The following is a 23,244-nucleotide window of genomic DNA, read 5'->3' on the forward strand; positions in this document are numbered from 1 at the left end:
TACATTGATAGTAACTGAGATGAGTGTTTCAATCAAGATTAACAAAATATTAATATAATTGGAAAAACACAATTATTGGTAAAATTAACTATGGATGAAAAATATTCATAGAAAGTATTTGTAATTAAAATTTAAAAAACATTTTTTCATTAGAATGGGGTAAATAATAGAAACAATATCTTATTTTCTGTTACTATTTTTTGTTTCATCTCTGTCTCCATGCTATTTAGCTCTTATTTCTTATCAGTAAATTATATTACGCATTCATTTATTCATTTACTCATTCATTTATTTGGCGAGTATTTATTTGTTTCCCCCCTCTTTTAAAAAAAATATTTAATTATTGTTCAAGTACAGTTTTCTGTTTTTTACTCCCATCCCAGCCCACCCCCCCAGTGCTCCCCACCTCCCTCCCATTTCCACCCCCCTTAGTTGTTGTCCATGTGTCCTTTATACTTGTTCCTCAAAATCCTTCCTCTTTTCCCCTGAAATTCCCTCCCCTCTCCCCTCTGGTCACTGTCCCCTTGTTCTCTGTTTGGCAAGTATTTATTTAACATCTATTCATTGGTCAACACTGTTCAGGTATTTACAGATTTTTTTAGAATTTAATAATTTCAGGTTTCTAGAAAATGTTAGATCTGCTGGCACTGAGATGACCTCTGCCTACAATAAACAGCACCAGTAGATGGGCTAGATATTTGTAGCTTTGACACAACTAAAATGCATGCATGTGGACTTGGGATCTGAAATTAATCACAAGTAATATTCACAAACCATCGTACAATTTTTTTCAGAATCATATTCTAACAACAAGTGTGAGCTAGTCAAGCAGGACTGATTGTTTTCACTTTAAGAGGAAGTACATAACTCTTTAAGACAAAGTGACCCAAAGCAGATTGCAGAACCAGAATTTCACAAAAGAAATTAGTGGATGACAGATTGGGTTAAAAGATTTCCAGTTGCAATATTTTAAAGATTAATATAAAGGTTATAAATCTTTATGTAAAGATTTATATAAAGGTTAATCTTTATATCTCTAACATCTTTTGAAAATTACTATTTAAGACTAAGTCTGACTGAAACTTCATTGAGACATAAACTCATTTAATTCTCAATTCTGTGATATTCCAAGTAAGCCTAATATAATATACCTTAATTTTGCAGTGTAGAATTTCAAAATTTTAGTATTTGGACCTGATTTTATATATGGTTGTCTATGTTATTTTTATTGTCCAAATAGTATATCATAAATTTGCAGAACACATTTGTTTTTAATGCAACATAAACATTAATTCATGTGCCAATAGATTTATATTATTAAAGTCTCTCTACAAGTAAGAGTAATATATCCTATAATTTAAATATATAGTAACTCAGTATTGCTGCATCTCAGTGTTATGAACATTTAAAACGTGCAAAGTAAAAAAAAAATGATTCTATAAGGTTTGAAACACATTATAAAGACCCATTAAGGAACTTTGGTACATGAAGTATATTGCCAAAATGAGAGTTGACAATGCCAATGATTAAAAAATTATAGTAGAAACCTGATAAAATATAGAAACACAAGGCTATCTAAAGGCTATTGTAGAGGAACAATTATTAGGGGATTACAGACCTAAAAACAAGATTAGAAGAATAGGGAGCATATAAGAGTAAGAACAGAATGAGAATTTATTAGTTAGGATAGACTGGCCTATGTAATATTTAAAAAGAAATCATGAGCCCTGGCTGGTTTGGCTGGGTGGACTGAGCACTGGCCTGTGAAGCAAAGGGTTGCTGGTTTGATTCCCAGTTAGGGCACATGCCTGGGTTGCAGGCCAGTTCCCCATAAAGGAGCATGTGCGAGGCAACCACACATTGGTGTTTCTCCCTCTCTTTCTCCCTCTCTTCCCCTCTCTCTAAAAAGAAATAAGTAAATAAAATAAATAGATCATGAAAAATCTCAATGGCTTCAATACACAATCTCATACAAAATCCACTGTGAACCTGGCAACTCCCCAGGCAGCTCTCCTTCATGTTATCACCGAGGCTTTCTCCACGTTGTGCTTCTGTCATCTTAATGTAGAATCTGGACAGAGGAGGGTAGAAGTTATACAGGGTGGCTCTGAGGTCAAAACCTGTCACCTGCATGTAACCTGCCATAGCTCCAAGGGGTTCTGTAGTATATACGTTATGTCCTCCTACAAGGAAAAGTCAAAAGTAGGTGGTTATGAAACAAACAAAAAATGTTTTCCTTCATATCTGATAACCATGTGAAGCATACTCTGAAGAACTTGTTGAGTCTTTTGGGTATCTGTGATTAAAGTGCTTATCATGTGATTAATGGTGGTATAGAGGATAAAACATTTGAATGCAGGGGAAGTGGAAAGTGGTGTATCACAAAGGAGCCATTTACTTGACAGTGAGGAAGACTGGTGGTAACAGACTTAAGAAGGTATAGTGGAAGCCATTGCAATAAAGGAAAAACAACTTAACTTTTCCAGATTCTTATACAGGGCACGACACAGGGATTTGGGAGATAGTCTCAGAATTATAATAAAAGCACTGTTAGTTATGATAAGCATTCTGAATATCACAGACAATGCTTAACAAAAAAAAAAAAAGATATATCCTAGGGCAAATGTATGATACAACTGAAGTGAGAAAATGATGAAAAAAATGGGTTCCTCTCCTTTATACAGCCAAGTATAAAGTAAAAATAAGTATATTATATAAGTATGAGTTAATTAAATCTTCAGATAATAATGTTGATAAATTTTATTTACTTATTGTATATTTTCCGTTACCATTTAGTCCCCTTATACTCCCTCCTGCCACAATCACCACACTGTTGTCCATGCCCATGAGTTCTTTGCCCTTTTAGCTCAATCCCTCCACCTCCTAATCTGCCCATCCTCCCCTTAACTGTCATCCTGCTTTCCAAGTATGGGTCTGTCTATGTTTTCCTTGTTAGCTCAGTTTGTTCATTAGATTCCACATGAGTGAAATCATATGGTATTTCTTTCTCTGACTGGCTTATTTCACCTAGCATAATGTTCTCCAGGTCCATCCATGCTGTTGGAAAAGGTAAAGTTTTCTTCTTTTTATGGCCAACTAGTAACCCACTGTGTAAATGTCCCACAGTTGTTTTATCCACTCATCTACTGATGGACAGTTGGGTAGCTTCCATTATCTTGGTGATGATAAATAATGCTACAATGAATATGGAGGTGCTTACGTTCTATCTAGTGTTTCAGGTTTTTCACGTTTATTCCCAGAAGTGGGATGATTGTGTTACTGAAAAAGAGGTCCCAGGGAGGGGCAATACAATATTGGGCTCACCTAGGGATGCCAAAAACTGCTATACAACAGGGGCCCCTCCCGAGGACAGAATACTAATATCTACTGGGCTCTTCTGTCCGCTGCCAATTGGAAAGACATCTCTCAATGCCAGAGATTTGTGAAAAGGAAACAAAATGTTTATTTAATGCTATTCAGGCCTAACGCCTCCACTAAAACATCAAAGTCCTTTAGGGTATACTCCTACACCCACACAGCTCTCCCTTCTCCCACTGTCCCAACTCCGGGTACCATAAATCAGGAAAAGAGCACACATCTGTGTTGCAGGCCGCTGGCACCGTCAGCTGTGTCACCGTGCAGGCAGGATCTCTCGAGTTAATCCAAAGTACTGTGGTACCCTCTCATGGTCCACTGGCAAGAGTTCTTTGTACCCAGTTCCAGTCAAAGTCTCTCTTGCTTTCAAGGCCACGCGGCCAAAGGGGGAACCCCAAAGCTGCGTGGGCCTCTTCTACCAAAGCTGCAGGAGTCCGCACTCCACCAAAACCATGTGGCTTTCTTCTTCACCTGGATGCAGGGATCTCCATTCTGGCAAAGCTGCGTGGTTTTCCCTTTCACGGGGGCAGTTATCCCCTCATGTCCTGGAGCCAGTCTTTTCCAAGCTCCCACACAGGCCCTCCCACTTAGGGACGCAGCCCCTAGTTACATCCTGGGTAGCAGCCACTCCCTTCTCCCTGGCTCAAAACCTGGCCACAGCTATTTAACATATCTATGAAACCAGTTAAAGGTTATAGATATGTTAAATGACCATTCCAGAGGTTAGCTACAAAACTGTTGCTATGTAAAACAGCTCTCAATGGCCCTGCTCCATTAGTCCCTTGGGGGGAGGGGTGAGGACATCTTATATGTCTCTCCAATATTCCTATACACTTTGAATTCTGGACACCATTCCAAATCTTTTTGTTGCCCCTCCCCCCCCCCGCCGGCTGCACCTGTATCAATTGGATCAAAAGGCAGATTGATTTTTAATTTTTTGAGTTATCTCCAAATGATTTTCACAGTGCTACACCAGTCTACATTCCTACCAACAGTGCAAAAGGGTTCCTCTTTTTCCACATCCTCTCCAGCACTTGTTTGTTGATTTATAATGATAGGCATTCTGACAGGTGTGAGGTGGTTTCTCATTGTAGCTCAAATTTGTATTTCTTTGGTGATCATTAACTGAGCATTAAGCATCTTCTCATATGTCCATTGGCCATCTGTATGACCTCTTTGGAGAATTGTCTATTCAGGTTCTTTGCCCATTCTTTAATTGGGTTGTTACGGGTATGGGGTTTTGGAAGTTCTTTATAAATTTTGGGTATTAACCCCTTATCAGATGTATCAGCAGATCTGTTCTCCCATTCTGTCTTTTTATTTTGTTGATGTTTTCCTTTGCTGTCCAAAAACATTTTAGTTTGACATAGGCCCTTTCATTTATTTTTTCTTTTGTTTCCCTTGCCTGGGGAGATATTTCCGATAAAACATTGCTATAAGCAATGTCCAAGATTTTTCTGCCTGTGTTTTTTTCTAGGACTTTTATCGTTTTGGGTCTAACATTTGCATAAGTCTTTGACCCATTTAGAATTAATTCTTTTGTGTGGTTTAGAAAGGTGGTCTAGTTTAATTTTTATGTACATTTCTGTCCAATTCATAACACTATTTATTGAATAAACTATCTTTAGCCCATTGTGTGTGTGTGCTTCCTCTGTTGAATATTAATTGACCACAAAGGTGTGGGTTTATTTCCAGGCTCTCTATCCTGTTCCATTGGTCTATGTGTCTATTTTCTTGCCAGTACCAGGATGTTTGGATTACTCTGGCCTTAAAGTATAGTTTCATATTAGTTAATGTGATTCCTCTAGCTCTGTTCTTCTTTCTCAGGATAGCTGTTGCTATGCAACCCCATTAGTGGTTCCATATAAATTTTTGAAATATTTGTTCTAGTTCTGTGAAATACATCATTGGAATATTGATAGGAACTGTGTTGAGTCTATAGACTGTTTTAGGTAGTATGGACATTTTAATGAAATTAATTCTTTCTATCGGTGAATATGGTATGTGTTTCCATTTATTTTTGTGTTCATCAATTTCTTTTTTCAGTATCTTATAATTTTCCTTTTACTTTCTTAGTTAGGTGTACTTCTAGATATTTTGTTATTTTTGAGGCAATTGTGAATGAGATTGCTTTCTTAATTTCCCTTTCTGTTAGTTCATTATTGGCATATAAAAATACAAATGATATCTGGATATCAATTTTGCATTCTACTACTTTGCTTAATTATTTTATCAGTTCTAGTAGTTTCTTAGTGTAATCTTTGGGGTTCTCTATGTACAGTATATTGTTTTCTGAAAATACAATTTTACTTCTCCCTTTCTAAGTTGGATGCCTATTATTTTTTTCTTCTTGTCTGATTGCTTTGGCTAGGACTTTCAGTACTATGTTGAATAAGAGAGGTGAAAGCAGACATCCCTGTCTTGTTCCTGGTCTTAAGGGCAAAGCTTGTAGTTTTTGCTCATTCAGTATGATGCTGGTGGTGGGATTATCACATATGGTCTTTATCATTTTTAGGTATGTTCCCTCCATTCACACTTATCTCAGAGTTATTATCATAAATGCTTGTTGGATTTTATCAAATTCTTTTACTGCATCTATTGATATTATCATGTGGATCTTATTCTCTTTTTTTATGAGACCAATAACATTTATTGCTTTGTGAATATTTTACCAACCTTGCACTCCCAGAATAAGTCCCACTTGATCGTGACGTGTGATGTTTTTGATGCATTTCTGTATTCAGTTTGCTGATATTTTGTTGAGGATTTTAGTGTCTATGTTCATCAGGGATATTGGCCTGATAATTTTATTTTAGTAGTGTCTTTATCTGGTTTTGCTATTAGGATAATGCTGACCTCATAAATGAGTTTGGGAGCCTTTCCTTCTCTTGAATTTTATGAAATAGTTTGAGAAGGAGAGGTATTATTTCTTCTTGGAATATTTGATATAATTTACCTGTGAAGCCATCTGGTCCAGGATTTTGTTTGTTGGAAGTTTTTTGATTAGTGCCTTAATTTCACTTTGTGTAATCTGTATATTCAGATCTTATTCTTCATGATTTGGTTTTGGAAGATTTTATGTTTCTAGGAATTTATCCATTTCATCCATATTGTCCAGTTAGTTGGCACATAGTTGTTCATACTATTTTCTTATGGTTGTTTGTGTTCCGTTGGTGTCAGTTGTTTTTTTCTCCTCCTTCATTCTGATTTTATTTAATTGGGTCCTCTCTTTCCTTCAGGTGTCTGGTTAAAAATTTGTGAATCTTTTCTGTCTTTTCAAAGAACAAGCTCTCAGATTCATTGATCTTTTGTACCATTTTTAGACTATTTCCTTTATTTCTGCTCTGATAGTTATTATTTCCTTTCTTTACTGACTTTGGGCTTTGTGTTTTGTGTTTTTTTCAAGTTTCTTGGGGTGTAAAGGTAAATAATTTATTTGAGCCTTTTCTTGTTATTTATTTATTTACTTACTTACGCCTGTAATGCTATGAATTTCCCTCTTAGAATGGCTTTCCCAGTGTCCCACAGATTTGGGAATTTTGTGTCCTGATTTTCATTTGATTCAAGGTATCCTTTGATTTCTTCCTTGATGTCATTGTTAACCCATTCACTGTTTAATAACATGTTATTTAGCTTGCATGTCTTTATATATTTTTCAGTGTTCTTCTTATGATTGATTTCTAGTTTCAGCATTGCAGTAAGAGAAGATGCTTGACATGATTTCCAACTTCTTAAATTGATTGACACTTGTTTTTTGTCTTAACATGGTTTATCCTAGAAAATGTTCTATGTGCACTTGAAAAGTATGTATATTCTGCTCCTTTGGGGTGAAATCCTCTGAAAATAGAAATTAAATGCATTCAATGTAGTGTGTCTTTTAAGGCTGTTGTCTCCTTGTTGATTTTTTGTCTGGAAAATCTATCCATTGATTTCAATGTAGTGTTAAAATCCCCAGCTGTTACTGTATTTTAGTCTATCTCTCCCTTTATGTCCAGCAAGATTTGCTTTATGCATTTAGGGAGTCTTTATAGAGGAAGTGGCTTCTTAGTTGGATGTTGATAGAAGTGTAAATAACAGGTAGAATTTTGTTTCAATTTGCAAAGGTGAAAAATAAAGAAAATGTCAAGCAGAATTTAAAAGGTTAGAGCTTTTTAAATGTTATCTTACAGTTCAGTGAAGAATCACTTGTATGTGAAAAAATTACAGATAGTGAAAGTAGATTATCAGGGGTGATTTGTCCTCATTTTTCAGAAAACTGAATTATGGTCCAAAGAGATTAGTTAACTTATTTAAGATTCTACAGAAAATGGCAAAAATGGAAACATACTCATTTGGGAAGTTTAAGGAAACAATCTAGACCTCTTTTTCATAACAACTATACATACTCACTTATATTCAACCATCTAGTAAAATGCTTACTGCCCTTTTCACAAAAAGTAGTTTTCCACCCTTGCCAGGCCCATTCACATCATGTGATGGGAAAGTTAGTGGAGAAACTTCTATCTTCAGGCAAATGTATGTTTAAATCTTGGTCCTTCCCCTTTTTGTGTCATGGCTTTAGATAAGTTATTTAATTTTTCTAACCCTCAAGTTTTACATCTGTAAAATAATACATATCTTTTTGGCTGTTAAGATCCATTAGAAAATGTTTTCTTATAATTAATTCTTGTCAGAGTGGATAGGATGATTTTCCTAAAGTATGTATTTAAGCACGTCACTCTCCAATGATTTCTCAGTTCCTTACCTGCCTGGCAGTATTATCACATGACCAAGGTCCTGCATACCTCTCTAGTCTCCTGTGCCACTCTCACTTCACCTCTGTGCTGCAACCAGTCCAGCCTCCTTCCTGCCCTGCAAACATACCAGTCTCACACGCACTTTAGATGATTTGCATGTACTATTTTCTCTGTTAGGAATGTTTTACCTTCTAGTTCATATGGCACCTTATTATTTAATGACTAGCCCAAGTGACACCTTTAGAGAGGTCTTCCCTGCCTGACTCAGGTGAAGAAGCTGCCTCCTACCACCAGTAAATATTACATTACTCTTTGTTTTAAAATAACACAAAGTTGAAATTATCTTGATTATTTGTTTATATATTGATAGTATACTTTAGGAAACTTTTCTCTGTTATTGTTTAGAATTTAGTATTGTTCCTGGCAGTGTATAAGCCTTTAGTAAATATTGCAATTTTTCTTTATTGAATAAAGAAATAATTTAATTTTTCTTACCAGATTATGAGTCCAATATTGAAAATTTGGAGAAAAGATGTTGCGAGTAAGCACTAAGTCTTCAACCCAGACAATATATAATTATTTTGATACATTAGTGAATTATTTATTTAACATTAAAAATATACATTGACTTAAAAGAAAACAAACCTCACAACGGTAATTCCTGCCTGCAGATAGCACTCTGGAATCTGACAAAGTAGAAAGAAAGTCATATGCCATAATTGATTTTTTGTATTTAGGCTAGGCTGAAGTAATTGCAATTAGATCAAGAGCTATGCACTATCTGTGGAAGCATCGTGTATGTATAGACAGTGAAGAACTGCACCTTGCCCAAAGAGAGGTCTTTGCCCTCCACTTCTGAGAGATAATATGTTATACCTGGTAAAAGTGTCTTTGTGTCGGGTGGGGGCTAGCCACACTGGATCTGTGTGTGAGGCTACAAACACCTGACCAACTCTGGGTGGGGCTGGTGTGCCAGAAAGACTAACTGTGGAATTTAAGGTGGAAGGCCATTTTAGGTCATTTGATATCACACAGTCTAGAGAATGAGCTCAACCATGTAGGCTATCAGTCAACCAATAATGCCTGTACAATACAGTTCCAATAAAGTCTCTGTACATGGAAGTTTGGGTGAACTTTCCCATTGGCAATACTATGTGTGTTTTGTCACATATCAATGTTAGGAAAGTCATATATCAATCACATGTACAGAGGAAACTTTGTATTTGGAATCCTCCCAGACTCTGCATTTCTTCCTTTGGCTGCTTTTTACCTGTACTTTTTCCCTGTAATAAATCATAATTGTGAATGTAGCTTTCAATGGTTTATAAGTTTCTCCAGCGAATTATTACAATGGAAGGTGTTTTTGCAGACACTTCAAACTTGCTGTTAGCATTGAAAGTAGGAGCAGTTTGGGGGGGCTGTACCCTTGGACTTCCAAGTTTGGCTAATTCTGAGTAGTATACTGTCATGGGAAAGAAGCTCATAGATCTCTCATAAATTTTAACATTTTAGATTTGGACAAAATTATGGAGAACAACTATTCTAATATTTTGTTGTGGGGAAGGATCTCAGGCAGGTTATGATTTACTTCAGTTCACAAAGACGGTTTTGTGGCTGGGTAAAGACAATCAACCTTGGTCTTCTGGATCTCCCACTATATTGCATTATTTAATACCAGATTATTTTATTGGATAGATTTGATTTCTATTTGAGAAATAAAATTATGACAGTTTAAATTTAAAAATCAGTAAAATATTGATTAGTTCCCTTGTATCTCATGTATAAAGACCAGCCTAGAATAAGATCTTAGGCTTAATTATAGGAAAATCTATGTGTGCCTAAATATACCTAGTTTTCTCTAGAGCCATTATCTTTATCCAGAAAGTATCAGTTTAATTTGTAATTAACAGTGTTGTCACTGGTTTAACAAGCTTACACAGTATGTTTTCTTTTGCTAGTTCCAACTCATCTTATAGCAGAATAGCAAAGTGATGGGAGACTCATATAATTTTCAGTCATAAACAATGAAAATGATAAAAATAAACATTTCCAGTGAAGCTAAAATGACAGCTTTAAAAAAAATTGTAAGAATTTCAAATTAGTGTAGGGCTAGCAAGTAAAAGTCCTTAAACATTCCTTTGTATTACATGAGTGCTTTTGCTAAATACTATATTTTTCTTAAAATGTTTAGTAATTTTTAAAAATTGATGTTCTAAAAAGGACACTAATGTTTTTCTCCAAAATAGTTTAGCAGTAAAACATCTCATTTCCAGATAATTAAAGAAGATATTATTATAATATTATAAATAAAATATTATGAGGTAAATGAGATATTTTCCATATTCTATAGTGATAGAAACTGAAAATGCAAGAACTCTCTGCATAGAATCAACACAAAGAGTGAAACAGCCATATATGTTGTTCTGGACTTCTCTAGTAGGACATACAATGAAGAGTCCAAATAGTCTAAGCCAATATACTCTGCTTAGTGTGAGTACAGTTAACGGTCATATGTTTCACAACTACTGGCACATATCACATATAAAGAGAGTGTTTTAGAGAAAGGTTTTTAAACATTCCTAACATTATCAAGGAGTGCTTTTCAGCACCTGTTGTAAGTTGTGGAAAATGCCTGTGATATGATACAGTGTGAATATGTGACCTAATTTTTACTCTATAGGTATTTGGAGCAGAGGGTAGACTCAGTGCAATGAAAGAAATGCAAATGGAATTTTCAGAAAACAATTAGTGAGTTTGGTTATAATAAGTTTGCAGGAAGCAATTTTGGAGAGGTATAAAGAGATAATATTGTGGGATTGTGAATAACAAGAGAGTATTTTGTACACATACTATTGACATTTTGTGTGTATTAAAACAATGAGAGAATGTGTACAAATGAATACTTTAATGAGAGTAATCTCAGAGTAGTGTATAGAAAGAATTATAAGTAAAAGTTGACCAATTGGAATGGTTCTTGGCAAAATGTTGACAGGGACACCAATTAGGAGAAAATGAAATATCCTTCATAACTGTGCAATGCTCACTTACCATTTAGTTTCTTTATATTCATCTGCCCCCAGCAATGACCACACTGTTGTCCATGTTCATGAGTCCTTTTTCCTTTTTGCTTAGTACCTCCACCCGTTAACCTACCCACCCCCACTAGCTGTCATCTGCTCTCCATTTATGAGTCTGTCTCCATTTTCCTTGTTAGTTCAGTTTCTTCATTAGATTCCCCATGTGAGTAAAATCACATAGTATTTAAGACCACCATTCACATTTGCAAAATGTATGTTTTTGGAAGCCTTATGAGTGATGATGGATTAAGAATTAAGACATTTTTGAAAATATTCATTAAAAATGTATTTTGAACTATATAAACCCATAAGGTAAATCAGTAACTAGCAAAGAGTCAACTGTGTTTGAAAATATTTATGGCTGCTCTGTTGAATGGTAAAGGCAACTCTCACAATGATTAAGGACTCTTTCTTTGTTCATCCAGGAATCAAAACCAAACAACTATCCTTAGAGAACTAATTACAAAATATTGTCATGTTAATTTCTTTTTCCAACTAATAACAGTGAAATTATTCTATTTTAAATATATACATACATTAATATTTTATCCTCTCTTCTCCATTGAATATATAGATGTGTACAACTCAACTTGTAAATTGCACGAGTGTGTGCCCAGCCTGTTCCAATGCCTGTTGTTGAGGATGGGTGTACCTTGTCACTTTTATTTCTCTGATTTTTTATAATTCGTGTAATTTGTCTTTCTGCAATAATATGAATTATTGAAAGGTACTCACCAAGTTATTAGATTTTATCTTTTTGACCAATGTAAAAAGCAAACATAGTTAATTGTAAGGTAAGTCTCAATGTATTTTTAAATTTACATAGAGAAGTTTGAGTGAAGGTCTTCTACAATAATTATACATTTTCAATAGTAAAATAATATTTTCTTTTTAGTCAATCCATGGAAACTCCTACAATTAGACTAGCAAAAAAGGAAATGCATAGCAGAGCAGCAGCTGACTGTAATGTAGAATAAGTAGAAGAAGAATGCAGACTAGATTCACTATCCTTTATTAATTTGAATAATTTCCTCTTTACTTTTAAACAAAATAATGATCAGAACACTTTTATTATTTCATGAAACATTACATAAACAACTATTGAATTCCGGACCAGAATGCCATAGGTTTCTGGTAGATATCTTAAGTTTGTTTAGAAAGTCCTTTGGCAAATATGTAACACTGTAGAAATTCAATTAATAACATCTTTATAATGCCATAATTTAAAATATTAAATAATAACATTTATAATACCATAAATAAAAATACACTCCTTTGAAGAGATTTTTTCTTCTTAAGCAATACACATGGGACATATGTAGTGCAATGTCTCAGCTTCCTTTATATTTAGCAGAATCACAGTTATTATTTTTATTGCAATAAAAAGACAAATATGGCTAATGGGTTATGTTAGAATGGGACTTTCAGAATAGTTACATATTAATGGAGTGACCAGAGCTTCTTTATTCAACCTTGTGGTGTCATAAATTCAATTTTATTATTTCAGCCAATAGCAACCAGGCTCTGGGCAATTGATTCACATGAACTAAATACATGAGGTTGACTTGTAAATGATAATACCCATTTTTTAATTTATAAAAAGGTTGGAATTTCTTTACTAGAATACAGTTATCTGAAGAGTCTATTAGGAAAGAAAACTTGGCCTATCAGGTTCATCGTTATACCCCTAGAGCTTAGAAAATTAATTTCTTTATTACTTAATAACTATTTAGTTTATTATAAATGCCTTGAAATCATTTAGGAGCTTATACAAGTAATCAGTATTGTGGACAGATCTTTAAATATGTGCCTAGAGAATAACTTAGTAATAATTATACTTGATTATTAAGTCATCAGTGGTTCTCAAAATGTTCATCTATATCCTTTATACCAAAAAATTGGAATATGTATTCAATTTTAATGGTATTTAAACATTTGAAATATTGTATAATCAAATTCTTCCCAATGTTTTATTAAAATACCAAGTCTAAAATAGTATTTTATCTTAAGTTCTTTAGCAAGTTTTAGAGAAGAAAATTATACATATTATAGTGATCCCAAAGCAAATCAATATACTTTCCCTAAACTTGTTACAAATGTGCTCATACTAGTGATTTACACTTATTATCTTTGTCCTTATTACACTTTGCTGATTTGGAAATTTTCATATTTCCCTGAGATTTCAGAAATACCTGAGTCTATTTTTTGTACTTCTCTAGGGCTTAGTAACTGTACAAAACTTAAAAGAAAGTTATCTCTTAAATTTTCATATTCTGTTTTGTTAACTGGACAATTTTTTGTCCAGTCATTACAATTTCCTGTACATTCAGAGATTATTTAACTCAAGATACTGGCTGGAAGGTTAGACTTTAGTTTCAAGTCTTCACTTTTCCTGTTATTTTTGATTTTTTAAGTTCAACTCCAGCTTTTAATTTTATGCAATATTAGTGTCCCTCACAAAGTCTTTTGCATAAGTTCTAATTTCTTGTGTTACATTCCATCTTCCTATTATTATGTTATATATGCCTGGCACATTAATGCTATTAAAAACTCGGGAACTTTTATTATGATATTTTTATTATATACAGCTATTACGTTTTTATCTACCAGGAAATGAGAGACTATTTCTTAGTTACCACTTCTAGGTATTTTGCTAATTTATTAAATGTCTGAAACACACAGTATGCCCTCGGATACTGGATTTGATCAGTAGTGTTAATTAAATGCTGGATTCCCTCTGCTATGTGGTTATGTGTTACCTTTAGTGCTGATCAGTCTTTTCTGTTATTGATACAGAACTACTGTATTTGATGCTATTACTTTTTCTACAAGTCTTTCTGAATACAGATGGAAATATGTGCCTTCATACTATAAATGTACATATTATTAGAAGAACTCCACATACTGAGTACTTATTAAGAGCAATAGAAATTAAAGATATTCTACTGTTTTGATTTTTGTGTGTATATCATAAGTGCCTAATTGTAACCTTCATACTACCTTTTCTGTTTTAGTATTATGTACTCTTAGCCTTTGACAGACTGAAATAGTTTTATTTAGCCATAGGGGTTTATGTTTTTCGATATTCATAATGTCAGAAATTAGCCAGAGAGAAGCCATTTAGATTATTTTTCATTGTCTTTCAAAATGACCTCTGGCTTTTTATTTTAGATGAACTTTGTTTTCTAGCAAAAAAAAAAATGTACCAGAGATATTTCTTGTTTTTTCATAATAACTGAGTCTGTTTTTTAAATTTTTTATTTTATCGGTAGGTACTGGGCAATAATATTTTGTTTGCCCATAAGTGCTAGTAGAGGGCAGAAATATTATTGTTGTTATTAGTCTCTTTTAAGGAGATCTGGAAAATATATGTCTTTTTAGGTTTATAAGTTCATGTTGATTTTTCTTCTGTAACATATCATGTTGCTGCATCTACTTTCCTTTTATTATGCATTTTCACCAGCTTCAAAGGCTCTTTCCACACTATAAGAAGGTTGCTTAGTAAGCAAGTTATCAAAGCAAGGCAGTTTAGAATGAGTAGTTTTCAAATTAGTTTATCTAGACCAATAGTAAATGGACCTGTGTCAAGGGCCACCTACAAAATAAGAATGAAATTGGAACAGAGGAATGAGTTCTCCCAATTTAAGTTCTTCACTTTGTTGGTGTTATTTTTTCTTAAATGTTGGAAAAGCAGTGGCACGGTTTAAGCATTTTGAACTGTGGAAGGATGAAGTAACTGTCAAATTTCAAAAGAAGGTTGAGCAATCCAACCTTGAAAATACTGTGTATTTCTCTGGACCATAGCAACTGCTGCAATCATGAACCAGATAACTTTCTAAAATTTTTCATTTTTCAAATGGACTTTCAATAGTCTTAGCCATGCATTGAAATCCAAGGTGCCTATGATAACAACACTTTGCATGTTGAAATATCCACCACAAAAAAACAAACAACAACAAAACACCTTTTTCTCATTTTAATGAAAGGTCAGCAAGTTTGGTTAACATGCCCATTTTGGACTATCCACAAACAAACCACATCCAAAGAGGGGATTTGACTCCTCTAAGGACCTGGTGCCTTTTCTATGTCTAGATGGATTGGGTGGGGTGGTTCTGAATAAAAGGAAGAAATGCTGTGCAAACCACAGAAATTTGCAGTGAGAAAGATGTTCATTCTTGGCACAACAACAGCAAAAAAAAAAAAAAAGTGACAGCCATATTCCAGAAACTCATTTATTATCTTTTTCCTTTGTTTAAACCTTCATTACTTGCATGACTGTGCTGGGGCTGTCAGAACAAATACTACAAACTGTGTGGCTTAACCAGCAGAAATTAATTTTCTTACAGTTCTGGAAGCTAGAAGAACAAGATTGAAGTGTAGGCAGTTTGGTTTCTCCTGAAGCCTCTCTCCTGGGCTTGCAGGTGGCTGCCTTTTGCTGTGTCCTCAAATTGTCATCCCTCTGTGACGTCTGTGTCTTAACACTCTCTTATTAGAACATGCAATATTGAATTAGGGGACCTGATTCAACTGGAATTTCTTCTGAAAATTTCATACATTACTATCTTTAAAGACAGTCACATTCTAATGTACTACGTGATTTGTTCTTCAATGTATACATTTTGGTTGGAAATTATGAAGACCATGTTGGTCATTGAAATTTAACATCCAAGTGTAAAGTTACTTAGAACAAATTGAAGCTACATCATATTATACTTTCCCCCCATCACTCCCCAGCACGCCATCCATCCCTACCCCCTTCCCCTGCTTTTACCCCCCTTAGTTTTGTCCATGTGTCCTTTAAAGTTGTTCCTGAAAACCCTAACCAATGTGTTCTTGACTCTCAGATTAAGATTCTCCCATTTGGAAAATGCCTAATAAACACTAAATATAGTATCTTTACAAAATTTCCCATCTTCAAACTCTGCCTTTTCCCCGTCTAACTTAAATTATATTTCCTTTGTTGTTTCAAATTCTTTTTTTTTTTCATATTGAGGATGGCTGTTTATCTTTTGATGCCTATATGTTATAACATCTTTTCGATGCTATATAAATAAACAACTTACTCTCGGGGAGCTACCCCTGCCATAGCATGTGTGTGTGTGTACACATACATATCATAATATATAGATTATTATATTTATATTGTATGATCTATCCAGAATATATCCAACCATATAACATGAAAAATAGAGACATTTATTGAAGAAGATACAAAATATAAGAAACATTGTACATAGGACAATGACATCTCAATCCCCTTCAAAGTAGGCACCTTGGGACCTCACACAGTTCTCCTAATCACCATCAGCTGCCCCATCATATTTTCCTGAATCTCATTGACAGTCTGAAATCTCTTCCCTTTCAAAGGTGATTTTAGTTTTGGGGAAATCCAGAAGTCACAGGGCACCAAATCTGGGCTTAGTGGGGCTGAGTCACCTGGGTGGTTTTGATGTTTAGCCAAAAACTCTGCATGAGACCTGATGCATGATGGGCACATTGTCATGATGAAGCTGCCAGTCACCAGTTGCCCATAGCTGCAGCCTTCTGAATACCTGAATAGTTTCCCTGGAGGAATGTTCAAGCTTTATGCAAAATCTGATGCAGGTTCATTGCTCTACACAGTCATTTTGAATGTGACAGTCACACAGTACACATGCTCACTCAACAGCATCTATCACCCCCACGGACTAGTACAGTGAGGTCGTCATTGTTCACGCATGCACATTCCAGTCCACTCCCCTTGGCTGCCAGGTTACATCAATGTCACCAAACCATTCTCATTATATTAGCAATGGTTGGTCTGGTTGGACTTTTTCCAGACAGACCATAATATATATGTATATGGATATATATATATATATATATATATGTATATGTACGTGTAGTATATGTGTATCTATATGTGTGTTTGTGTGTTTTTAAATTTATTTTTCTTTTATTGATTCCAGAGAGAGGGGAAGGCAGGGAGAGAGGGCGAGAAACATTGATGTGAGAGAGAAACATCAATGGGCTGCCTCTTGCATTAACCCTGTCTGGAGACCAAACTTGCAACCCATTCATGTGTCCCTGATGGGGAATTGAACCTGTGATCTTTTGGTTTGTGGGAAGATGCACACCCACTGGGCCACACGGGCCAGGGTTCTGACACAGTGTGTTATAACTTTTCCAATAAACAGTTGATTTTATATATAGTTTAAATTATTAGTTACTTTAAAACTAATACAGATGCAATACAATAATACAGTGCAATACAATGTAACAATACAAAATACTTTCTGTAACTTTCATTTGCAGAAAGAAACACTTAGATTTGGATGTATTTATCCCTTTTGAAACTACTGTGCTATATTCATGAATAACACATTTCTAAAGTTTAATAATGTTTAATTCTATTTTTAACAGTGAGAATAGTTTATGTATAAGAGTGTCCTTTTTATTGAGTTTTTTAATTTTTTAAATATTATTTATTTATTTTTAGACAGAGAAGAAGGGAGGGAGAAAGAGAGGGAGAGAAACATTAGTGTGTGGTTGCTTCTCATGTGCTCCCTATTGGAGGCCTGGCCCACAGCCCAGGCTTGTGCCCTGACTGGGAATGTGACCCTTTGGTTCTCAGCCCGATGCTCAATCCACTGAACCACACTAGTCAATGTCTATGTTGTCCTTACTTTTAATTCCAAGAACTAAGGAATTTAGTGTCTCTTTGACAATATTACTAGAATTTTCTTAATAAGTATTTACTTTTTTAAATGTGAGTTATGGTAGCATTCACATCAATGGAGAAAGTGATTTGTAGATATGATATCATTTAGTATTTAGATTCCTCTTCCTGTCCTTTTTGGACTGTTTTAATTTCACCGTTAGTCCCTAAATGTAAATGCTTGCTTTTCTTAATGTTTACTACCTGTCTATACACACAAATACAAAACTCATTTCTTTATTCCTCACTCAAGAGTCCCTACCTCTGCAAGGAGATATTTATCTTCAAGACCTTTGAATACAACCTTCTCGTTTACTTTGCTGTTTGCCCTCTTAAAAAGAAAGAATATCTAGCTCTGATGTTTGTGACCTCATGAATATCAAGAGTTAACTTTTAATCTAAATTGATATTTATTTCTTTTATTCATCCCTTCTAATCTAAAACAAGTGATTGAATAATGATAACGGAATCCCCACCTCCAGATATGGTCTAAAATAATGTCTCACAGCTGGCACTGTACAAAAATTGTTTGAGAAATAATTTATTAAATGTGTCACAAGAATGCTATACAGATTTGAAAGATAAATGTTACATAGATATTAGAAAACTTTCAGTTCACAGACTTTTGAACTGAAAGTTTTCTAATACATTTGACAATATTTATATCATTTTTGTGCATTTTGGTAAGTAAAATCTCGTCTTTCCTCATGTTCATTAAAGAAGTTTTGATTAAAACACTTTCCTGTTTTCTAATATTTTTGATAGCTGCTTACATATATACTTCTGTTAATTATATGTGATTTTTAAAAAAGCTAACATGCAGCTGTTGCTGATGTGGCTCAGTAGATTGAGTGCCATCCTGTGAACCAAAGGGTCATTGGTTTGGTTACCCCTCAGGGCACATGCCTGGTGTGCAGGCCAGATCTACAGTAGGGGGTGTGGGAGAGGAACTACACATTGATATCTCTCCCTCTTTTCCTCCCCCATTCCTCTCTCTAAAAATAAATAAATATGATCTTTAAAACAAACTAACATGCAAATAATTATAAAAATTAAGATCTTTTGATAATTCTTGGAATTTTATTGGGCTGATAATCTTAAAGATAGTGAAAAATTTCTGGATATCAGTTAAAACTTTTCACTTCTGATTTGATTTCTTTTTTGCTTCTTCGTGTCTGCATGTGAATATTTTCTCGGCTTTTTAGTGTTTTGTTTTGTTCTCTAACTACTGATTTTGCTTTTTCTTCAGGATGTTTTAAATAATTTGGGATCATGTGAACTGGATGAAGATGATCTAATGCTTGATCTAGAATTATTAGAGGAACAGAATCTTCATCCCTCTGGTAAGTATTGAATAAAGGCACGATATTCTACAACTCTGATCCTACTCATTTAGCTTTCATTGATGAGCTTTAGGCTGTGCTCAGGCTTTTCAGCCCCCAGGTTGTATTTGTGCAAGGAACTTGCTGGGCACCTTGGACTTGTGATTCTGGTTATCTGAAAATCTATTATAGAAATATAAATCCTGTTAGAAGATCATTATACATTATAAAGGAAAACCTGTAAAACCAAAGTTGTTTTAGAGGAGGAAATCCTAATTAAACACTCCATGGAATAGTTAATATATTTGGAATAAAATAAAAATAAAAGTTTTAATTTTTAATTTACTTTAAATAACCAAATGGAAGGTTTGTGGATTCAGATTTGCTGTTTTCAATCTTAGTGATTTTAATAATTACTTCAGTGTTTTTGTTGATGTAATAAAGTTGACCTCAAAATTAATAATTACCTACAGCAACCACAAATATATACTCATAAACACATACACACACCTAGAATTGTAGTCTGATATAAATTCTTGCTGATGAATTAATAAGGGAGGACATTATATTTTTAATAGTTTAAATTTATATTAAAGCATAAAATAATATGTCTCCAGGTTCCAAGTTACTCTCTTTGAAGCTGTTAATGGGGAAGAGTTATTTATTTAAATTTAGATATTTGACCACAAAGGCAAGCTTTTATTTAATTTTTTATTATAAATAGCACCTTTAAGATAGTCATTTTCAAGTCCAAGTAGAAATAAAATTAAGTTGGAGTTAAGAAATCTGAGGTCCTACTTTATACATTTGAGAAAATCGACCTCTTGGATTTTAGTATTCATATTTTTACATATTAGGATTTACATATATTTTCCAGCTCTAATATTTTGTGATTCATTTTTCATGCAATATTTTTACATTTTTATAATATATTAACAATGCTCAAAGGTAATAATAGTGTTTATATTTTTATACTTTATTTTAGGCTAACATCAACAAGAAGCTACTTACATTTTTTTCAGCTGATTATAAACAGAATAACCATTTCTAGAGATAGTCTTTCTGCAGTGATTTGAAAGATATGTTTTTTAAAATATAGATTTTTCTAACTTTCAGGCAATACCTTACGTGATTTTGTCATTCACGTTTATCATAAGGAGTTACACATGGTGAGAATGTGCACCATATGGAAGGAATTTTGTTAGTCTCAAGCAAAACTGTACAAGCCTTTACCTTTCGATCCAGTTATCCAACTTTTAGAAATTTAATCCAAAGCCAGTGGGAATGTGTAAAATAATGTATGAGAATAAGTATGCATTGCAAAATATTTGTGATAACAAAATATTGGAAACACCTTAAATATATTTTCAATAGGACACTTGTTGAGCATACAGTGGTATAGTAAGGAGGAATTATAGCTATCACAAGGAGTAATATTTCTTGTAGCATGATTGTTAGGATGTATTCTTGCTAAAGACTTTTGCAATGATAGATTAAACTGGTAGTACCTGAACCCACTATTCAATCTTAATACCAGTAAAAGTATAATAACTAAATATTTTGTCTGTCTTAATGCCTAGAGAAGTACACAGTCCCACCACTGCTGTCCACGAGCACCTAAGTCTACTCTAGTCTCTTGATTAAACTATGATTTTAATAGGAAATGTTGGGATGAGAGGAAAGGGAATGTTAAATGGCATGATGAGATTACCAGCAACAAAAATTAGTAAAATTTAATCTATTCCCTAATAGAAAATCAAACACCTTTAATTAAGAAATTCATTTTAACAGATAAAATTTGACAATCTCTAATTTAAAAATTTCCTTGCATTTTTCAAACTGTATGTATTGGATACTGTCCATATGTAGTGATATTATCGGCAAAGAGGCTTATAAAGGACAATAGAATGCAGAATACAGGTACAGTGCTACCTGTCCTCTGAGCAACATGGCTAAAGTATAACAATCAACCAAGTAGAACATCAAAATACCACAAAACAAAAGAGAAAAAGCTAGTTTGACTTGGTTTTTAAAAATGTGTTTTTTAACAAATGCAGTGGACAATTTGAATAAAGTTCCTAGGGATCCTTTGAATATATAAATATAGCTAATAGAGTCCTAAGTTAACATACTTTATAAGTACAGGGGTAGTACAAATTAAATATCTGTTTTATAGTGGAGTAAGTGGATATGATTTTTTTTAATGAAAGTAAGAAAACAGTTTCAGAGAAAGGAGGCATATTAATTCAAAGTGAATTCCCACAAGGAGATTTGCCTTGAGGAAAAAAAAATAAGAGCAACTAACTGTTTTAAATAATTTACTCTTATCCTGGCATTATCTGGTTTTTACTTTATAAATTCTAACCTAAAAGCTAAGCTTTAGATTAAAAAGCCTATGGATGAGCTTTCCAGATATCTTTTATTATATTTTCTTTAATTAATGCTTAAATTACTCTTCTGGATAACATACTTTATGAATAATTATTATGTTTCTTGTTTCAAACTCACAATGATAAATTCCTTAATACCAGACATTTCGTTTTTCTTGTAGTAAAACATTATATTTATTGTTTCTCTATTTTAATGAATTATTTATAATGCATATATGACCAAATAATTATTTTAATTAAAAATATAAGATACTATAATTTATACCTTAATAAATTAAAAATACATTAATGATATTATTTACCCTACCCAGTATTTTATATCTCTCTTCACTCTCTTAATCATATTGTTATGGTATTGCTTTTGCTATAAATGAGTCATGGAAGATGTTAGCAGTGATGTTGGTTAGCTATATCTCAACAGTGTTTCTTTTTGGAAAAAAACATGCTAACAAAATTTAACATGCCTATGACTCAAATAAGTGACCTGAAGTATCGCTTTATAGTGAAATACATATTATGAAGTATACAATCTGTCAAAGGGAAAATACCAGCAATATGTTTTTGTTCAATTTTTGAATGTCATTTTATATTATTTTGTTCAGGTTTTTCTTTCTATTTATTGAAACATCTTGAAAAATAATAATTGTTTGAGTAAAATAGGGTAACAATAAAATAAGGATATGAAAAATAAGACAAACTCACAGGTAAGGCTGGCAAACAAAATGTGTATTAGTATTGCCGCCATGAGTGGGAAGTGTTGCTTGGAGTGTTCTACTAGTATTTGTGAAGAGGGAAGCACAACCGGTTACATGATTAAAATTATATGCTATCAGTCAGTCGGCCAAACAATGCATTTGTAAAATAAATAAATTATTTTTACTAAGAGCTAAAAGATATTTTTCTCACTTGTCTTTGTAAAGTATAAATAATTTGCTGTCAATGCAGTTTCTTCAGCAGCTACTTGCAATACAAGCTAGTAGCACAGCTTGCTCAGTAACATGCCGAGTAGAGGCAGTTCTAAATGGTGGTGCGTCAGGGCAGCCAGGCTTAAAGCTTTGTGAGGATTTTGCCTGTCCAAAAACAAAACCTTGTTCCTTTCCCATAGTTCCTCTTCCTCAGATAATTTTAATATTGAGAATCAAGTACATGCTGTAGAGTGTTTTCCTCAGACATAAGGTAAATACCATAAAGCCTAATAGAATGTCTAATGTTCAGCACTGTTACTTCCTCATTAGTCTTCTAAAAGAAACTTTCTGAAAAATGTAACCCTTGGGTAACTGAATAACTTTTTTTATGAATAGATGTTATCAAAATGCCAGTTAAATAGCAAACAGTACATACTATTCTATAAAGAAATAAGAATAAAAATTGTAGTTCTTCATTTCCTTCCTTGGCTTCCATGTTAATTTAACCCAGGGTGTGGCCTCTGTGTAAGCATTAGCGATTACTAGCTGGAGATCGAAGTTGAGGAGAAGGAAAACTAAGTGCCTATAATGAATTAAGGTCTTTTCTTCAACTCTGTCACGTTAACCTTCATAATAACTCTCAAGAGAGGAAGTTTCATCTTAAAGATCCATTCAAATTAAAACTACAGATTAATAATGAATGAGAATAGCCTCTTTGATGCCAGACACATACATCCAAGTT

General features: G+C 33.7%; 1 protein-coding gene across 6 annotated transcripts in view; it reads left to right on the plus strand.

The window, feature by feature from the left end:
• The window catches only part of CCSER1 (coiled-coil serine rich protein 1), a 1,291,789-nt gene that overhangs the window by 234,442 nt on the left and 1,034,103 nt on the right, over positions 1-23,244 (plus strand). For all 6 annotated transcript variants that reach the window (XM_053666405.1, XM_053666408.1, XM_053666410.1 and 3 more), the window contains exon 4: positions 19,135-19,228. In XM_053666405.1, coding sequence (XP_053522380.1) covers positions 19,135-19,228 — 94 coding nt within the window. The remainder of the gene's footprint in view (positions 1-19,134; positions 19,229-23,244) is intronic.

This window comes from Artibeus jamaicensis, unplaced genomic scaffold (assembly GCF_021234435.1).
Source record: "Artibeus jamaicensis isolate MK-2021 breed Jamaican fruit bat unplaced genomic scaffold, CSHL_Jam_final contig_452, whole genome shotgun sequence".
Lineage (NCBI taxonomy): Eukaryota > Metazoa > Chordata > Mammalia > Chiroptera > Phyllostomidae > Artibeus > Artibeus jamaicensis.